This window comes from Leiobunum rupestre, chromosome 10 (assembly GCF_980474605.1).
Source record: "Leiobunum rupestre chromosome 10, qqLeiRupe1.1.hap1, whole genome shotgun sequence".
NCBI lineage: Eukaryota > Metazoa > Arthropoda > Arachnida > Opiliones > Sclerosomatidae > Leiobunum > Leiobunum rupestre.
The window spans coordinates 29823375-29843673 of NC_143393.1; the positions used below are offsets into that span (position 1 = coordinate 29823375).

Below are 20299 nucleotides of genomic sequence, written 5' to 3' on the forward strand. Positions count from 1 at the left end.
CGGGAACCGATGAGAATCCGTGTCGATGTGTTTGATGTTTAATGAAAGGAACATACTTAGAGTCTGAGGTGGTGATGGGCACTCTCCTCTCACCGTGAGATCAGTGAGAACATTTGAGAGGAGGTGAGATGCTCTAACCTTCCAATTGAGAGGAGTTTGATGAGTTTCCAAGCCATGAATTTGAGTGAGTGGAAATAAGATTTTTCAAAGAATGTATTTGGAGTGTGAGTGAGGTTTGTTAAATTAGAGAAATGCGATGAGAGGAGATCAGATAAAAAGTTAGTTTGCGGTGGTGAGAGGAGGTGAGTTTGAGTTTAGATGTAAGAAAACCAAAACAAAGGAAATATAAAAACATGACCTTCTTGGAAATAATGATGTAACTTTGGCCAATAAAAAAGCCCAAACGTACAATAACATAATATTCTGACGTTTGAAGGCTATATTGAAGTTAAAGACAGTAAATCTAACGTGGCCACCGGCCAGTGATGGTCGTTGTTCTACCCCTGTGAGAACAGTCTGAGAATCTGAGAGGAGGTGAGATGCGCAAAACTTCAAAAGGAGAGGATCGTGAGAGGAGTTTCACAAAGTATGCATTTCAGAGAGAGGAGATTGAAAGGAGATATTTTATGACTTCCATAAACAGAAAAGAGCGTGAGATGAGATCAGATTTTTCAACAAAACTAGCGGGAGTGTGAGCGAGGTGAGATTAATTAACGAAATTCGATGAGAGGAGATAAGATAAAAAGTTAGTTTATGGTGGTTAGAGGAGATGAGTGTGAGTTTAAAATTTTAGAAATGGGAATGAGGTGGAGCTAGTGAGAGTTATCACAAAATTTTTATAAATGCCCATCACTGGTCTGAGGGGGATCTACGATTGGCAGAAACGCTACAAATCGTCCTAATAGTCATTATCCAATACATTCATCATGGGCCAATAAATGATTTCATTTATGACACGGAAGATGACGTCCAACGAAAATACTATTATAGTGGTGCAATCTATCGGTTAAATTTTTTTTAAAGTTCTTTAAAGCATTCTTTTTGTGATAACATTATTTTTAAGATTTAATTTTGAGAATTCACTAGATATTTTTTCTAAAAAAATGTTCAGGCAGGAAAAAGCTTACGCTACGACTACAATACACAACGGTAGATGTCGCCACTGCATCGAAAGCAAAACAATAGGAGTATAGGAGATTTCATACTTCCTCAGAATTATGATAGCAGGGTCCCCACTCAATTCTTAAATTATTTTATGGGGAAAAAAGATTATATTTCTAAAAATATAGGACTTTATAGTTTTTATTTTTCAAAATTAATGGGTTTTATAGGAGAGTCATTCCAGGTCAAATCGACCAGGTCCATACCCCTCAAGTAACCGATTTTGATGAAATTTGGTGAACAGGTGTAGTTATGCATAAAACCAACCCCTGTAAAGCAGAAATGCCGAAAAGGTTTTTTGAGGGGAGTTACAGGACGAAATGTATTTTGGCGGTTTTCCAAATGCCAGTTGCGCTTTAGCTATAAAATCACTATAACTTCAGTTTGAAACGTGATATAAATATGCCTAATGGCTTATTTTCAAGATAATTAATCAATTAATGCCCCAGATTATTATTTTCAAAAAATTTGAAAATTTGAAAACAAATTGAAATTTGAAATTTGGAAGTCACCTATTCGTGGATACCCAAAATAGCTATATTTAGAAAAAATATTTTTTGACTTGTATTGCCTTATTTGATCACATTACGTAATCTATAAAAATATTTTCTTGTGTTTTCCAGTTTTAACGAAGTTACAATCAATTTACCTTACCCCCGCACCTCAACCAATTTTTTTTTTTTTGCGGTGATTTTTCAAATTTTATTTTTTTCCTTGTGAACAACCAAATTTCCTCGTATTTTTTAAAACTTATTATCAGTTCCCCCAAGGTGTACTCCTGCTTGTGGAAGAAAAAGGAATCTTGAGTACACCCAACCCCAAACCTGGGAAAAATCTGGATCAGAATACGGTGGATAGTGTGAGAAATTTCCTTGAAAATGAGGAATGCAGTGGCCGAACTCTTCCAGGCAAGAAGGATTTTAAAAGCATCCGTGAATTTGACCAAAGAGTACACAAACAGAAAAGACTCATTTTGTGCAATTTAAAGGAACTACATCAAATGTTTAAGTCAATGCACAGTGAAATACCAATATCCTGTTCTAAGTTTGCCGAATTAAGACCAAAAAACTGCTTACTCGCTGGATCCTCTGGTACTCATTCTACTTGCGTATGCAAGTATCATCAAAATGTGAAGTAAAGGTGTTAGGTTAGGGGAACTGACGAAAGACCGTAGCTGGCATTTGAAAAGTTATAAAGATTGTCTGAAGAGCGTTGTCTGTGTCAATCCGACAGAAGACTGTTTTCTGAAAGAATGTGAGGAATGCCCAGGATTTTTACGAACTCAGAAACTACATCGAAAATATAATTGATGAGGAAAGTATCGACACTGTCACCTTGAGACAATGGATCAACGTGGATAGAAGCACTCTTGAAGTTATAAAAAAATTATTTAGAATTTGTGGATGAACTTCTTGAAATTTAGAAGAGCTTTTAACGCATGATCATATTACAACAGAGCAATCGCTGTATTTACAACAGAGAAAAGCGTCCCTAGTTCCAGGCTATGCCCTCATCATCGGCGACTTTTCTGAAAATTATACGTTTATAGCGCAAGACGCAATTCAGTCTTTTCACTGGGCATCGGATCAAGCCACTCTCCATCCATTTGTTTGCTATTACAGAGAACACATCGGAGGACCATTAAACCATGTTAACTATGTTGTAATATCTGATAGCGTAAAGCATGATGCTACAACTGTTCACGTGTTTTTAATGAAACTATTTGAGTTTTTGAAAAAAAGCTTTAACTGGTTTGCGGGGAGTTGTTTACTTCTCAGATGGTGCTCCTTCCCAATATAAAAATTTCAAGAATGTAACAAACTTAAGCTACCATGAAGAGGACACAAATGGAATAACCGCTGAATGGCATTTTTTTTGCAACTTCCCACGGCAAAGGCCCTTGTGATGGCCTTGGAGGGTGTGTGAAAAGACTCGCAGCCATGGCTAGTCTAAACAACACCATTATTCTAAATCCAGAGCAACTTTTCACATGGGCCAAAGCAAAGTGGCATTCAAATGAAGAAGGACTTGACAAAATATCTTTTGAATTTGTGAGACAAAATGAAATAGACGAAATGGAAAGCACTTTAAAAGTTCGTTTCGAAAATGCTCATCGGATTAAAGGAATTAGATCTATTCATTCAGTTGTACCGATAAAAAAAAGTGAAGTACAAACCAAAATAATGTCATCCTCAACTAAATCTACGACAGTTATAGTCCAAATAGAATCTGAAAGTCACATTTTACCTTGGTCAGATATTCGTGGGTTCATTGTTGCGAAACGAGACGGCAAATGGTGGCTGGCATTAATTTCAGAGAAAATCGATGTCCATCAAGAGCTAGAATTATGCTTTCTTCACCCTCATGGACCAGCTGCTTCATATCGTTACTCTAATGAAGAAGACCGAGGACGGCTTCTCCGTAGAGATGTCCTGGTTATTGCAAACCCTACTACAAAAACGGGTAGATTATGGAAGCTAACAGCTGCGGAAACTAAAAAAGCTGAAAAAGCACTAACTATAAGTGCTAAGACTTTGTAAATTATTTAATCATAAAATTGATTTCTCAGTACTATACAAGTCTGTTGTTGATAAGCTATTAGAAACCAACAAACAAAATATGGTGCGGTGGAGTAAACTTTGCCCTTAATTTCACAAATAATGAAACAATTATATTTAAGTGTTTATATAGCAGGAGTACACCTTGCGGGAACTGATAATAAGTTTTAAAAAATACGAGGAAATTTGGTTGTTCACAAGGAAAAAAAATAAAATTTTAAAATCCCCGCCAAAAAAAAATAAAATTGGTTGAGGCGCGGGGGTAAGGTAAATTGATTGTAACTTCGTTAAAACTGGAAAACACAAGAAAATATTTTTACAGATTACGTAATGTGATCAAATAAGGCAATAAAAGCCAAAAAATAATTTTTCTAAATATAGCTATTTTGGGTATCCACGAATAGGTGACTTCCAAATTTCAAATTTCAATTTGTTTTCAAATTTTCAAATTTGTTGAAAATAATAATCTGGGGCATTAATTGATTAATTACCTTGAAAATAAGCCATTAGGCATATTTATATCACTTTTCAATTTGAAGTTATAGTGATTTTATAGCTAAAGCGCAACTGGCATTTGGAAAACCGCCAAAATACATTTCGTCCTGTAACTCCCCTCAAAAAACCTTTTCGGCATTTCTGCTTTACAGGTGTTGGTTTTATGCATAACTACACCTGTTCACCAAATTTCATCAAAATCGGTTACTTGAGGGGTATGGACCTGGTTGATTTGACCTGGAATGACTCAGGACTATATACGCCATTTCATTTACTAACTTTGTACATTTAAAAACAAAATCTATATTTAGTGAAATAAATATTTGATTTTCACTTAAAAAATATAAACTATTTAACCATTTTATTATAAAAATATACTAGTCGCTAACCATATTAACAAAAGCAAAAAATACAGACTAGAATGACTTTGTATAGGAATTTATCCTATAGCTAAATCTAGCTTCTCTTCACTTCTAAAGGCGGATGCACACATAGCCTTCGCGCGCGAAATTTCGCTGGCAAATCGCGTCGCGTCGCGTGACTTAAATAGAATGGAAGTCATGGCGCGAAAATTCGCAGGCGAAATCGTATGTGTGTTTGGGCCTTTAATCTAGCAATTTAACTTAGTGGCGGGATTTGAAATGGGCAAAATATCAAAATTATAGGATTTTATAGGACTTTTTGGGAATTTTAATAAAAATATAGGATGTTATAGGACATTTTTGAAAATAAAGTATTTTATAGGACAACATTTTTGGTTGTCAAGGCAAAACGAATGGCCATTGAAACTTTTCCCTTTAGTAGCTTTCAAGGTGCATGAAGGTCTACTTAACCCCCGAGATGTCTCCTTGTTTGTCGCAACTTGGAAAACAAAAAACATTCCCCAAAAATAGGAAAAAGTAGGAAAACAACCAATTAAATGTATAAACCTAAAGTGTAGTGAAAGATAATGGTTTTACGGAGAAAAGGTGCGTGAAAATAGATGCACACCTAGTTACTTACACGTGACGCCTCTTTCCAGGTCTTCGTAGTATCCGTAGTAGCAGATCTGCTGCAAGAGCGACGGGTGGAGGCGCTCGAACGCTTTGATGTGCCGAAGACGGTCCTGGATTATCTCCAAGTCTGTCTCCGACCGTTCCGAAGGCCTGCAACGACACAAACACCAATCGCGTTAGCTACAAATCAAATACGACATTTATCGAGAAGTTCCATTGTTACGCTAGATCAGCTATACCATAAGCAACATAATAACCATAAATATGACACTTCCTATTGCTTTAATGCTAATTTTCTAACCGAACATTTTTTCGGAACTGATACTTTCTTCAAGCTGTGACTTGGACTCGCGACTTACCGTTTTGGATGACTACTTTTTGATAAAAATTTAAGCCTAATATCGGAGAGCACGTTCTGGAGTCGCGAGGGGCTTTGGCTTTGTTTTGAAGCCCGCGTACGAATCATGCGTGATAAAAAAAAACAGAGCTCGTGGCGCCGAGAAAATATTTTTTAATTTTTATTATTTTAGCCTAATCCTATCTATCGGAAACCACATATTTCGGCTTAGCGGAAGTCTGGCATATTTTAGACACTAGAGGGCTCTGTGCTGAGAAAACATCTTGATTACGCAATAACTATGAAAATCAGTTTGGTTGTAAATCTCGTTAATTGTCATACTTATTGTTATTATGTTACTTATGGCTATACCCACAATTGGTGGTTCCTTAATTTTAACTTAACATTGCGTATATACTAATCTCTACCACTCTCACCCTATTCGGCTTTCCGTTGCTATGCAACTCGTTTTGAAATTTTTAATATTTAGGCTTAGTTTCTCTATTCGGTGTTATAGTCGCCAGCTAGATTTCCCGCACGGTACTGACGAGTCCCAAATAGGACGAAACCGGTCTACCGTTGGAATTTCTACCTATTTTATTTAATTTAATTTTTTACTCGAAGATCTATTTGGTCCGAGTTTCGCGTCTTTTTGTTCGCTCGAAGACTTATCTGTACGAGCTACTAGTAAGCTTTTAAATTTCTTCAAATTCGTTTAGGGTTTAGCTTTATTATCCCTTTTCATAATGGACTTAATCTACTTGTTCGCCAATTTTATCATCCTATACCCACAATTGTCAGTTGTAAGTTAAGAAAAGCAAAATATCTAGTACATTTTGCGGAAAGATCCCAGCACGTATTTCCGGTAAATCGGCGGTGGGAATTTCGAATTTGGCCTGTTTACGGTTGAATTTTTTAATCAGCTGTAGGCTAATACCTAATACCCAAAGCACCACCTTAGGCCTAAGTCACCAAGCGACTTTTGAAGCCATTAATTCAGGTGGCCGGGTTACAATGTGTAGGAGGGTGGTGGCCAGCCCTTCATGCCACGCGAGCTGTGGCCACAGCTCCCTACACAAACTATTACCGTTAACCTCAACAAGTTTTTATGGAAGGGGAAACCGAAGAGCTTAGTAGGAAACCGAAGAGCTTGGTGGAAAACCCCTTAAACCAGTGGGGAGAGAACTTGCAAACTCGACGCAGAAGGAGTTGTTCCGAGTTTTCACCCAGTGCCACAAGCTGGGATCGAATTTCTAAGTATACCGGCGCCCGTTACATAATTTCAGCAAATACCCACTATCGCGTTATATTTCAAAGTGATAATTAATTAACATATATAAGAATTAATAACAGTTGTAATAATTTATTTTTAGTACTACAATTGATGCATACCTAAAAAAAATCGTTTGGCGAGTCCAGAGCAGTGTGGCCATGTATAAAAAAAAATTCCTATTTCCTCCTAGGCTAATACTTATAGTGGAATTTTTAACCGTCACTACTACTTTCAAACTGGACGCTAGCTAGGGAGGGAATACCTGATTGGTTGGTATTTGAGCATGCGCAGAGCATAGATGCATGGCCCGAGTTGGACTCTGGCTCATCTCAAAATTTTTACCCAAACATTTAAGTGCTCGTATTGTACAGGCTCAGCTCAGACTCAGGTAAAACGACACGGTTTGAAACGGCTCGTCTCGGACTCGTGTTAAGCTTTATTTTTCATGTGGATTCACCTCGGTCTCATTTGTTTTTCATTTTTTTCTTCGTCTCGTCTCGAGCTCAATTTTTTTAAGTTAACAAATTTAGGCTCGTCTCGGGCTCTTCTTACCTATACAATTCATTTAGGACTCGTCTCAGACTAGGGCTCGGAATAAATATTTGGGGGCTCACTCGTTGTGAGTCCTCGACTCAACACAAATATTATGGCACAGAACAAAAAATATAATGACTCGGTACAAAATAAATAGCTGCATGTTTTTGTAGTGATTTTATGAGTAAAGGGGATTTTATGTACCTGTTCATGCTTTTTAACACGCATCCTCCAATAAAATGGACAGCTTACCATAATTATTTTCCAATTTGTGGTTTAAACAATTATTTCTTAACCCCGAATACCTCATTCAAAATTACCAATTGAAAACGGTATGAATGCTGCTTTATTTAAATCAGTTAAATGAAATTGCAAGCTTTAAGCCATTAACTTGTGTCTTACGGCATTTTAACCATTGCTGTAGTTTCGTCCATTCGCCTTTTGTTTTCCTTCGTGTACCCTGGGTTATCTCATAAATACATAACCCTCTTCCTCCAAATTAAGAAACTAACTAAATTAACTTTATGCTTTATAACGTAAAATTACATCTGCCGCTAACATTATACGGTTAAATTTTTGTAACTACTGCTGTAGTTTAGAAAAATAATTGAACTTACCAAATACAGGACTAAGCTGCCGCTTAAATGATAAAAACGGCAGCAGCGTTTTGAACTTCGAAAAATCGCTAAATTTGCGGTTAAAAACGACCTTTCCAAAAATAAACGTGGGTTACGGGGGTTCAAAGGTCGCATGACTCGCGTCATTCAATTTAACAGCCAGTAGAATTTGGTTCAGTCAATTATTTTTAGGGGTGGACGATTATTGATGATTTCGTCCTCTGAACAAATAGAATTTCGAGAAGTGAAATAACCCAAGACCGGTCTCAACGAGGGGCTGATCACTCCGCGTAATCGGTGTACAGAGCCGTACCTTTGACTGTACTAATGGGATTACGCGTAATCTTTGAAGTCCCTGCCTTTGGCAGCGTAATCCGGCGTAATCGGTGCACACAATTTAAAGAAGTGGTTAGCTCCTCGGGTCTCAAGCTCATACTTATTCACTTGGGCTCGTCTAGGGATCGTATCAATAAGAACTCTAACGGTATTTTTCGGATTCGGACTCAGTCTCGCCTCAAAACCATTAAGGGTCTCGTCTCAGCTCATAAATAGACCCATAACAAAAGAGGGGCCGCAGACGAGGATTAAGTGAGACCTCTGCACGGAACATCCTGTTTGTGACGTTTTGAACCACGTGACCGCCATTGAAATATACAGGCGGAAGTAAGGAAACGGATGTTACGTCCAAATGCTGAGTTGCCAGGTAAAAATGTTAATTTTCGGCCCCCCCAACTTTCATCATGTCTATTAGACAATATATTTCTTGGTCTCGGCTCGTGCTCAAAATGGTCTACGTTTTTTTTCGAATGGTCTCAGCCGAGGCTTGTGATTTAATGAATTTTAAAAGGGACTCGTCTCGGGCTCAAAAATTAACTCGAAAATTTAAGGACTCGGTCTCAAACTCACAAATTGGCTCAAAATTGAGACGAGCCCGTGCAGCTATGGCGCAGAGACCACGTTTTGCCTAATTCGAGGAGAGAAAGAGCCTCTTCTCTCTTGGGGTTGTTGACCATATATTAACCAATGACAGAATTACACAAGAACAACTTTTTCGCATTATAAAACAGGTTTTGTACGGTGGTCAAAGAGTGTGACTGTCTCCGACGTAAAAATTTACCGACCTCTTATTGAATTTTTGCTTCAAACTATCGAAACCTCCTATTAGAGTCTACCTCCTGTTTTTTCTCCAACGTTCCTAACTTTCTCCTAGAAATAGGAGGAAACCACCTTACTTGGCCACACTGGTTAAGAGTAACTATGAAACAGGTAATGGCGAGATTACCACGTTGACGTACATAAACATTTGATAATTGTTTAGGAGCATAATACTAAAAATACGCTATAATGAAGCTTAAAAATAATAATTTACAATAAATATTTATTGATTACTTTTGTATTTACGCAATAGACATTTCTAAAATGGATTAATATACCACGCACAGGAACATTTGGGAATAGATGCTTCAATAATGCCGCTCTCTTTGTAACCCCCCTCCCCACGCTCATGCGCGCGAGACACTGAATAAAATAGTCACATGTTTGTTAGTTTTATTTGTAAGGCTAAAGTTTATAGCGCGCGTGCTTTTTTATTCTTTGAGGAGGCGCGTACGAAATTGAACGAGCCCTACTATATTAAAACATTAAACAACCATATTACTACTTCTTGGCAAATCGCTGAACAGATTTTATTTAAACGTCTATTCAACAGAAAATAGGCGAAATACAAAATTTCCGCCACCGATTTACCGGAAAATCGTCCAAGTATCTTTCCGCCAAATGTACTAGATATTTTGATTTTCTTAACTTGCAAGTGAGTGTAACATTTCTGCCACGAAGTTTAAGAGAAGATAGGGATGACTGGCGCTAATTACGTCAAAACAATACGTCGCGTTTGTGTTCAATACTCCCTTTAAAGGGACAGATCCGTATTAAATAGTTAAGCATATAGTTGTTCATTTTGTGGAAAAATTAAATTCGGAAAATTTTCTGCACATCGGAAAAATAAAAAATGCAAACAATAATTACTTTTTAAGGGTTTTTATACTTGACTAGTCTAGAGGTTTAGCCTTACTTTTTGATTCGAAAAAATGAGGCGAAAATTTCGCGAAATTTAAAATTGCGAACAATATTAGGCTAATCATAGAAGGAAAACCTTTTTTACGGAAACCTTTACGGGAAAAAGCCCTCGGTAATTGTCCGACTTACAACTCTAGTTAACCCTGAACCAAGTATCATTTCACGTTAGTAACAAAAATGTATATTAAGAGAGACTATCCATGTTGAGTCGAATATTTCCAAAATATATTCTTTTACCATAAGTTTATAATAAGCGAAGCTATATAAATTTATGATCATATTAACATACTTAATTTAAAGGTTTTTATAGAATATAATTAGTTAAATCAAAAATAAATAAATAATATATTTGGTTTAATTAAGTACAAAACCGTTAAAAAATTAACAGCGTCTGGCTGATTTTCAGCTCATGTAATGACGTCATAAAAGATTCAAAATTCCTCATGGCCTAATAGATAATCTAAAATTTTTAGGAGGATTTCATTTGCATTCTCCTCAAGCGCCCATCTCCACAAGGAATTTAAAAACTGAACTGTGCACGAATAAGATTGCTATCGGGTAAAACACCAGTAGAGAGTATGATGTTGTCTGTCGTAGCTTTTCATATTTCTGATAGGCTGAGAACACGCAATTTGGTAACAACAGAAAATAGGTCTCTTTACTTAGATTATTCCAGCTCGAAACGCTTCGGTATCTTCCGATTCAGCAGAACGTAAGCTATCGTTTGATGCCCCCTTTCAACGGCCCCAACGGCTAGCGACGCCAATTTTGGGGGGAGCAAATTTTGAAATTGAGTTGCAATAGCCTCCTCGAAAAGTGCCTAGCGACGCCAATTTTTGGGGGAGCTAATTTTGAAATTTAGTTGCTATAGCCTCCTCCAGAAAGTCCTAGTGTCACCAATTTTTTGGGAGCTAATTTTGAAATTGGGTTGCTTTAGCTTCCTCCAAAAGGGCCTAGCGACGCAAAATTTTTAAATTGGGTTGCTATAGCCTCCCCCAAAGGGCCTAGCGACGCCAATTTTTGGGGGAGCTAATTTTGAAATTGGGTTGCTATAGCCTCCCCCAAAAGGGCCTAGCGACGCCAATTTTTGGGGGAGCTAATTTTGAAATTGGGTTGCTATAGCCTCCTCCAAACGGTCCATGCAACGCTCATTTTTGGGGGTGCTAACTTTGAAATTTGATTGCTATAGCCTCCTACAGAAGTGCTTAGCGACGTGAATTTAAAGGGGAGCTAGTTTTAATATTGGGTTGCTAAAGCCTGCCCCAAACGGTCCCAGCGACGTCCAATTTTGGGGAAGCTAATTATGAAATTGGGTTGCTATAGCCTCCTCCGAAAGGTCCTAGCGACGGCAATTTTGGGGGAGCTAATTTTGAAATTGGGTTTCTATACCCTTCCCCAATTTTAAGGTCCTAGCAACCTCAATTTTGGGGTGAGCTATTATTGAATTTGGGTCGCTAAAGCTTCCTCCAAAAGATACTAGCGACGCCAATTTTGGTGGAGCTAATTTTGAATTTGGGTGGCTATAGCTTCCTCCAAAAGGTACTAGCGACGCCAAGTTTGGGGATAGCTAATTTTGAGTTTGGGTGGCTATAGCTTCTCTACGAAGGTCCTAGCGACGCTAATTATAATCATAGTCAAACGTCAATATCTGACCTCTTATCCATGCAGCTGACCCACTCTGACACCATGATGATCATCTGAACTGCTGTGTCGATAAGAATGGTTTCCACTTGCGACTCTTTCTTCTCCTCTGCGCTTTGCGACGCCGCTGTCTCCTGCGGAACAACTCCCGATTGGAACTCTCCGAAGACCACCGTTGCTGCAAGTCACGCTGGCCGCCCGTCATGCGTCACTCTCCAAGTGTATCACAGTTTTACATTCGAAGCAAACTGATCCTCAAAAATGCCCGTTCTGTTTACTGAAATGAAACGTAAATAGGAATCGTTTAGAACCAAATGAAATTCAACGAATTCTAAAGTGGATTGTATTTGTAAATAAACTCTTGTTTCTAAAACAAGTTTTCTAGCTGTTTGGATAAGTAAGGATGAAATGGTTATATAGTCTTCAGTTACTTCTAGCTACTTTTATTTATTAACTTCCGCTAGTCGGAATAAAAAAAACTTTAAAAATTGCATTTCTTACATCTACGGAAGCGAAAAAACGGTTTCTTAAATCGCGTTGAATAATTCATATTTACGATTGGTAGAAAGGTAACGTGACCTATTCGCCAGAGATATTGTGTTTCATAATATTTATTCGTTACTTTAAAACTATAAGGTGGTGGTTCGCTTTTCAAAACGTGAGGGTACAATAAATCTGGTGGGGGGGGGGTAGCTCGATTTCTCCTTAAAAGGATAATAAAAGTCAGAGAACTAAAGAAACATAAAAAAGCGTTCGAGGAAAACCCATTTTTACGCTAAAAGTAAATTGTTCGTCAGTTTCTAAATGTTTTTCCTTTTATTTCGAGGGGTTCGTTTCCCGGAAGGGTGCTGCCGAAAAGAGCTGTCCGTAAAAGGGATCGTGTCCAGCGCCTCCTTTCATCGTCTCACGGGCTGATAACGAGGGCTGACGACGAGACCATTCCCTGCGGACGAGGCTGGCAGGGTGTAGTCTTCCGTAATGTTAAAGGTCGCTCTGCAGTACGGGTAAAGGGGGGCGCCTGGCTTTTCCGCTTCCCCGCCATCTCTAATCTACGGAGAGCGTCGTTACCATGACAACGACGTCAGCGCGCCCTGGGAGACCATTACGCTCTCTTCTACGCGAAGATGAGACAGTGTATCGAAGAGCGTTCGAATGCCCCTCCGATGACAAATAATAGCTTGATAAGTCGGGAAAATACCCGTTTTTAACCCAGACCACCCCGCTGTTTGTACAGCTTCCATTAAACACTTTTCGAACGACGTAAAGGCTACAGACGCTATACATCATGGATCAAACAACCTAACGACGAAAACAAGTTTGTTTCGAACGCCCCTAGCGGAAACGAGACACGGTTAAAAGCCAGAAAGCCGGTACGATAGTATACGCGCTAGCAGACGACTTTTATCGATATTTGCAAACTCAAGTTTTCAACTTTCATATATGTAAAATTCACTGAAATTAAAAACGCTAGCAGACGATTTTAATCGCAATCCGTGATAATCCAATAATTCAGGGTTGCCACATTATTTTCATATTCAAATTCCCTGTTTTAACTGATATTTTTAAGGTCAGAATTAGACATTTTTTACCTAATATTTTACATTTATTAGAAGTTAATGAATTAACTACTACTTATATATTTGTATAAAGTCGACTCTCCGGTTATGTTTTAACTGAAACACTTTTTATTGCGATGCTGAGGTTACAACTTTAAAAATAAGCCTAAAGTTTAAGGAACTAAATAACGATCACAAAATCTATCACTATAGTAATCTTACCTTCATAAAATGTTCAAAATTAATTTAAATTCCCGGTTTTTCCCTAACTTTTTCTTAAAATTTACGGTTGATTTTTTTAAACTAAAAAAATATCGATTTATTTGATTTAAATTGGATTTTTATTGATTTTAATTGCCTTCTTTATTTTAATTGCTTTTTAATGATTATAATTGTCTTTTCTATATTAATTTCCTTTTCTTATTTTTTTGATTAATGATTTAAGTGAAGCGGTAATATACACTAAATTTCCAATTAATCCTAATTAAATTTAATTACTATTTAGAAAAAAATCAATTTCGTTTGGTCTGAAATGACATTGCTACAGAACCTAATTTTGTACAATTTCATAAATGCATTGAAGTATAACATGTGATTTAAATTAATGATTTTATTAAAAAGTTTACTTGATTGAAATTGATTCAAATCAGACAACTCTGGTGCGCAGTTCTGATTTTAATATGCAAATGACCGAAAAGTTTTTTATAACAGAACACAGAAGTCGTCTGTTGCCATCCAACGCGTTTCGCAAAGAATGACAGAAATGACAGGTCGCTTTCGGTGATGGCGAGCTGGGTTACTGAAACTGTCGATAGAGGCGCTCTCACTTGGGCCAGAGCCAATTCCGTCGCCTCAAAGGGGTCGGCTCGGCGCGAGAAAATGACTTATTGTACACTTGGAATACTGGCGTCCCTAAAGCGGGCTTGTACATTAAGCACCGAGTCGATGCCGTAATATAATTTGCTACGTATCAACGCTGGCTGAAAGCCAAAACAGCTTAAGTCCGATAACCTAGTTTTTCTACTATATCGCCAATCGTTACTCATTTTTACTATTTTTGGGTATACGAAATCATTTTGAAATTAAGGTGTACAAAATAATTAAAAAAAATAGGTTTACGAAATAATAATTAAAATATTAATGAAAAAAGAGTGCTTCTGCATTTATCATTATTATTTCAATTTGTAATACAAAATATTTTTTTACAAAAAATAGGCGTACGAAATAATTAAGTAAATTAAAATATTAATTTGTAAACTAACCATGGAACAGAATTTTAACACTTATCAATAATTATGTACTTTAGTTAGGTGTACCAAATAATTATAATTTTGTACTACGTATAGGTTTAGAAAATAATTTTATTCTACGTATAGGTATAGAAAATAATTTTGTAATACGTATAGGTATAGAAAATAACTTTGTACTACGTATAGTTATATAAAATAATTTTATACTACTTATATTTATAGAAAATAATTTGGTACTACGTTAAAGGGAATATAACCTGCAAAGCAATCTTTACGGAAGACCCCTTCAATTTTTCAAATGTCCCTGTACAGTGGCGCCAAACATTTTTAAAGCCAAAGGCAAGAGCGGCCAGAGCTGCAAGCGTTGGTGTTCCACACCAAATACCTGAGGTTATATTCCCTTTAAGGTATGCGATATCATTGTGTACAAGAATGGCTGAGTAGGGCATACGAAATAACTTTGTACTTGGTTTAGGTATACGAAATCATTTTGTACTAAACGAATTTTAGTCCCATTCGACCTGAGGGGCAGATCACTCCACTTTCGGGTGCATACTTAATCGGATAAAATCCGATTAAATGTATTAAATCGTGTTAATCGCGATAAATTTTCAAACCGATTTAATCACGATTTAATCTTTTAATCTTGATTTAATCTTTTAATCTTGCTTTAATCTTTTAATCTTGCTTTAATCTTTTAATCTTGATTTAATCTTTTAATCTTGATTTAATCTTTTAATCTTGATTTAATCTTTTAATCTTGATTTAATCTTTTTAATTTTCATTTTGTCTTTTAAATCTTGATTTAATCACAAATTAATCTCTTTAATCACTATCTACTCAGCTTAATCGTGATTTAATCGACTTAATCGTGATCAAATCAATTTATTCACGATCTGATTTTTAGAATATGTTTATTTTTTAATTTTTCAGCTTAATCGTGATTTAATCGGTTTATTCGTGATTTAATCGTCTTAATCGTAATTTAATCAGCTTAATCGTGATTTAATCAGCTTAGTCGTGATTTAATCAGCTCAATCACTAACTCGATTAAATCTTGATTTAATCCATTTAATCATCTTAATCATGATTCAATCGATCAAGGGTGCAAACTTAATCATCGAAGTGAATTACCCCTCGATTCGACCGAATCCCATTCAACCGAATGTGCCGTTAAGTTTAATAAGTGAATTTTTTTGCAGTAATCATTTATCGAATGCAACCTAACTTCACCAAACCTACGGTGTGACGAAATTACCCCTATATAAACTTAAAATATGTATAGAAAAAATAAGGGTTTTTCTGAGGTCACGTGCGTAAAAGCTTCGTTACAAAACGGTCAATCAGAAAGCTTTCAGAATTGAAGCGTATATAGATTCCTAACACAGTGAAATTTTTAAAATATTTGGTAACCCCGGGTACACGACGAAATGAAAAACTTGTTTAGCCAATACTAATACAAATGGGTTTGAATGCAAAGGGTAAATTATGAGAAATTCCCCCAAAAGAGGAAAATATGGTAATTATAGGAGGTTATAGAAAAAATGATATATAAGTGTGGTCACCCTGGAAACCAAATCAAAACGGGCAAGCGAGATAATGAAATGTCGATAAGAAAAGTCAAATTTTACCCTTTATAAAGGTCTATTTGCTCCCCAGAAAACCGATAAGCACAGAATGAAAACCACATCTGTCTGTCGCGCGTGGGTACAGGAGTTCATAAGTGATTTTCAAAATCCGAGTTCAATATAAGGCTTGATATCAGTCACGATTTCAGCTTTTGTTAGCTTAATCAAATTTTAATTGGCTAAAAATATCACAAAGATATTGACTGAACTTCCGATTTGGATATGTCAAAATCAAAATAATATTTAAGTAAAAAATGAACTTAGATTATATGGTCTAATTTTCCCCAGCACGAGACGGGGGAAGGAAAATCCTAATATAAAAAGGTGTATTATTAAGTTTCGAAAAAATAAGGTTTTATATGAAGTCCTCTATTTGTACAAAACAAAATATATCGCTGAATTAAATATTTCCGGTTGGTCGGTTACCAGATTGACCTTTCTAACCAAACATACCAACTACAATAAATTTTCAATCCATACCAAGTCAACTAGGTTGGACATTCACTTTATCACGACCAACTTTTACACTCGCGCAATAGCGGCCAACCCATTCGTTGAAGTTTCTATGTTAACCTACGAACAAAAATATCTATCGGCGTTGAGCGCCCCTAACGGAAAATTATTTTTATAATAGTTTATGCATTGAAGCCAATATAAAAACGAGCGTGGCGCTGAACGCCGATAGTTAATAGCGTGGTTTATAGCGGGAAAATCCTTGTTCATGGAATTTCGGCGAATGGGTTGGCTGCTATTGCACGAGTGTCAAAGTTGGCCGTGACTTTATAAACACAACTCTGCCTTATTGCTAGTTTTAATTTTTCAAAATGCAAAAACGGCGCGAAGGTGAGAGTTGTCGAAAAAACTCAGTTAGGCCTAAAATAATTTTTCACATTGACGCAAAAATATCCGTTAGGCCTAACGCTAGTTTTTCACGTCGACGATCTTACCATAATAACTAGCCCTTACAAGGACTATATAAAGAGTAGCTTGCACGTTCAGCCAATCGTCTATAAAGTAAGGTATAAAAAGTATTATATGTCGAGCATCGCGGTGAAATATTCGAAGGATAGACTGTCAGGTACGGCGGGAAAAGTATCCAATTTTAAGTCGTCTCTTATTAAAGAGGCACTATTTGCGGGATAACATTAGCGAAGTCGTCCTTTCGCCGGTCAGGTTCTCATCTCGCTTCCCAAAGTAGCCTCATTCTTAACGATGATTTCTGGAGTTAGAATCCATCGATCCGTCGGCAGCGCGCTCCCTCGCGGCTTTACTTACTTAACGCACTAACGCGGTATGTCCCATTTTGGACATTTTCAGATATTTTGAAATGCGATTCGAGGTCTTAGTTAAAGCAAAGAGGAATTAAAATTGCATCTCGGGATATGTTAGGCCTACTCACTTACGGTAATGTTACGAGTTTACGACGTAACACGCAAAACCAAACATCAAGATTTTATGTTAAATCTACTTGTATGTATATTATCTTTTTTTAAGGGACCTCAACATCCTGCAAATTGACGTACGAATTGATCTTTAGCCCGAGGGGCTACTCAATAAGAAACCAATTAAACATTTGATTGCTAAATTATTCCATTGATTCCCCATGATGTCTACTGATCCCAAAATGAATACTATGATTATGGTGATTACCTTTATTTCTACGCTATTACGTTATTTTTCTCTAGACTACCGGTGAATACCGATGATTAATATTTATTTCCTGTGATTTCTATGGAATACCGATGATTATTTTTGATTTCCTGTGATTTCTCTTGAATACCGATGATTATTTTTGATTCCCTGATTACTCTGGAATATCGTTGCATACTGATTACGGTATTCAATTTTATGTATACCGTTGATTATAATTTTATTACGTTTGAAATACCGATTACCAGTTATTATTGATGAATACTACTCATTTTTGATTTCCTTAAAAAAAACAAACGATTACTTTAATTCAAATAATTGATTCCCATTTCTAACAAGTGATTAACGTTGATTATAATTTGATTACGTTTGAATATCACATGATTATAATTTAATTACGTTTGAATATCACATGATTATAATTTGATTACGTTTGTATATCACATGATTATAATTTGATTACGTTTGAATATCACATGATTATAATTTGATTACGTTTGAATATAACAATATTATAATTGGATAACTTTTGAATATCACATGATTATAATTTGATTACGTTTGAATATAACATGATCAAAATTTTATTAAGTTTAAATATCGCATGATTATAATTTGATTACGTATAAATATCCCATGATTATAATTTGATTACGTAGAAAATTCACATGTTTATAATTTGATTACGTTTAAATAAGTGAATCTAATATACATCCAGGGTGGCCTATATGACTCAACATAAATATAAATATAAATATATTTTTGGTTTTACGTGGTTCGAAAGGGTTAATTGTATTAAAGTAACGTTGTGTTAAAAACGTGATTTTTCACTTGGTACGTTTTGGCTGTTAGGGTGCAACCCTTCAAACATACGTGGTGAGAACTAGTTCACCGTGCTCCAATCGTAATTAAAGGAAGCGTTCGAAACGTCTTCACTACTTGCGCGAGCATATTTTTACTTGATCCGAAAGGTAGCGCTGTTTCGCGTTAAGCCTCGAGTTCGAATTCCTTTCAAACGTATATGCGCTCTTCCGCCGCAGGGGTCAAACCAGCTCGGACGCCGAAGCATTCGCGGCCCCGTAAAAACGCTGATTCAATCGCGTCTGGGTACGACGATGTTTGTGTACCGAAGGATTCGTCGTAAAATTCAGCCGCTCCCCCCCCCCCCCCTTCCTTCCTTCGATAAATACGCTTTGCTTATTCAAGTTATTCCGAATAAATGCTTTCGTTGATGGCACCACATTTCACGCTCATTCCATTATATCGAATAAAATAGACTGATTCACAAAGTGCTTCCAGGGAAACGAACATTTCGAGTGAAGACCTTTGGGGAATTCGATTTCGACGTTTTTTTTAATATATACTAGATGGTGCCAATTTAAATATTTACTGGTTTATGAGATAAGAAATAATTATTTCTCGAATATATTTGAGAAATGCTAGAAATATATAGAAAACCCACAGAAATATTGCAAATCTCGATAAATTACAAATATTTCCGGGCGTATTAGAGAAATATTTCCGAACCTATTTGATAAATATTTCCGAACCTATTTGATAAATATTTCCGAACCTATTTGCGAAATATTTCCGAGCGTATTAGATAAATATTTTCGAACGTATTAGATAAATATTTCCGAACGTATTAGATAAATATTTCCGAACGTATTAGACAAATATTTCCGAACGTATTAGACAAATATTTCCGAACGTATTAGACAAATATTTCCGAACGAATTAGACAAATATTTCCGAGCGTATTAGACAAATATTTCCGAGCGTATTAGACAAATATTTCCGAGCGTATTAGACAAATATTTCCGATCGTATTTGATAAATATTTCCGACCGTATTTGAGAAATCTCGACCATGTTTCAGAAATATTCATAGATATGATAAATATTTGGAAATCGGAAATCTTGTGTACATTTTTCAAAAAAAAAATTTTAGGCAACGTCTTCTGTAAAAACTATATACAAAAGTTCAACTCGGAAAAGATTCGGTATCAAATGAATCACGAAAATTTTTAACATTTCTACGTTTCAGACAATTGGCGCCATCTGGTAAGACTTCGGATATTTAAAAATCCTCCCCTTGACCCAGGTCAAAATGTTTATTGTAATATTTTCACGTCATTGGTTGGGGAACTTAACGACAGAGCGCCGTGAATCGGGAAAGTGCGGTCTGCTGAATAATTATTATCTATTCATACATTTCTGATAGCTTCTCAAATAAATATCGTAACACGTTATAATAGCTTGCATAAATAAATAGTCCGTTAGCAAAATGCTTTGTCCAGTCTATCCATTCTCAAAATCCTTAATTTCAGTCAAGTTACCGAAGAAGATCATATTGAAACAAGCAGACGAATTCAAAGCATCTAGTTCCATTTTATAAACGTAGGTGACAGTATATGAAGTATAAAATAATAAAAATAAAAATAAAATTAACAATTTAAAATACAACTTCTATTCATTTTTATTTCTTCAGCTGGAAGATTGGACGAATTTCGTTATTATATACGCAGA

At 36.2% G+C, this 20299-nt stretch overlaps 1 protein-coding gene across 1 annotated transcript in view; it reads right to left on the reverse strand.

Annotated features, from left to right (window-relative positions):
• Positions 1-11866, reverse strand: part of Epac (Exchange protein directly activated by cAMP) — a 113478-nt gene extending 101612 nt beyond the window's left edge. The window contains exons 1-2 of the mRNA XM_090159646.1: positions 11700-11866; positions 5217-5359 (exon numbers count right to left, since the gene is read on the reverse strand). Of these exons, the coding sequence (XP_090015772.1) occupies positions 5217-5359; positions 11700-11743 (187 nt within the window). The 5' untranslated portion in view covers positions 11744-11866. The remainder of the gene's footprint in view (positions 1-5216; positions 5360-11699) is intronic.
• Positions 11867-20299: the final 8433 nt, after the last annotated feature.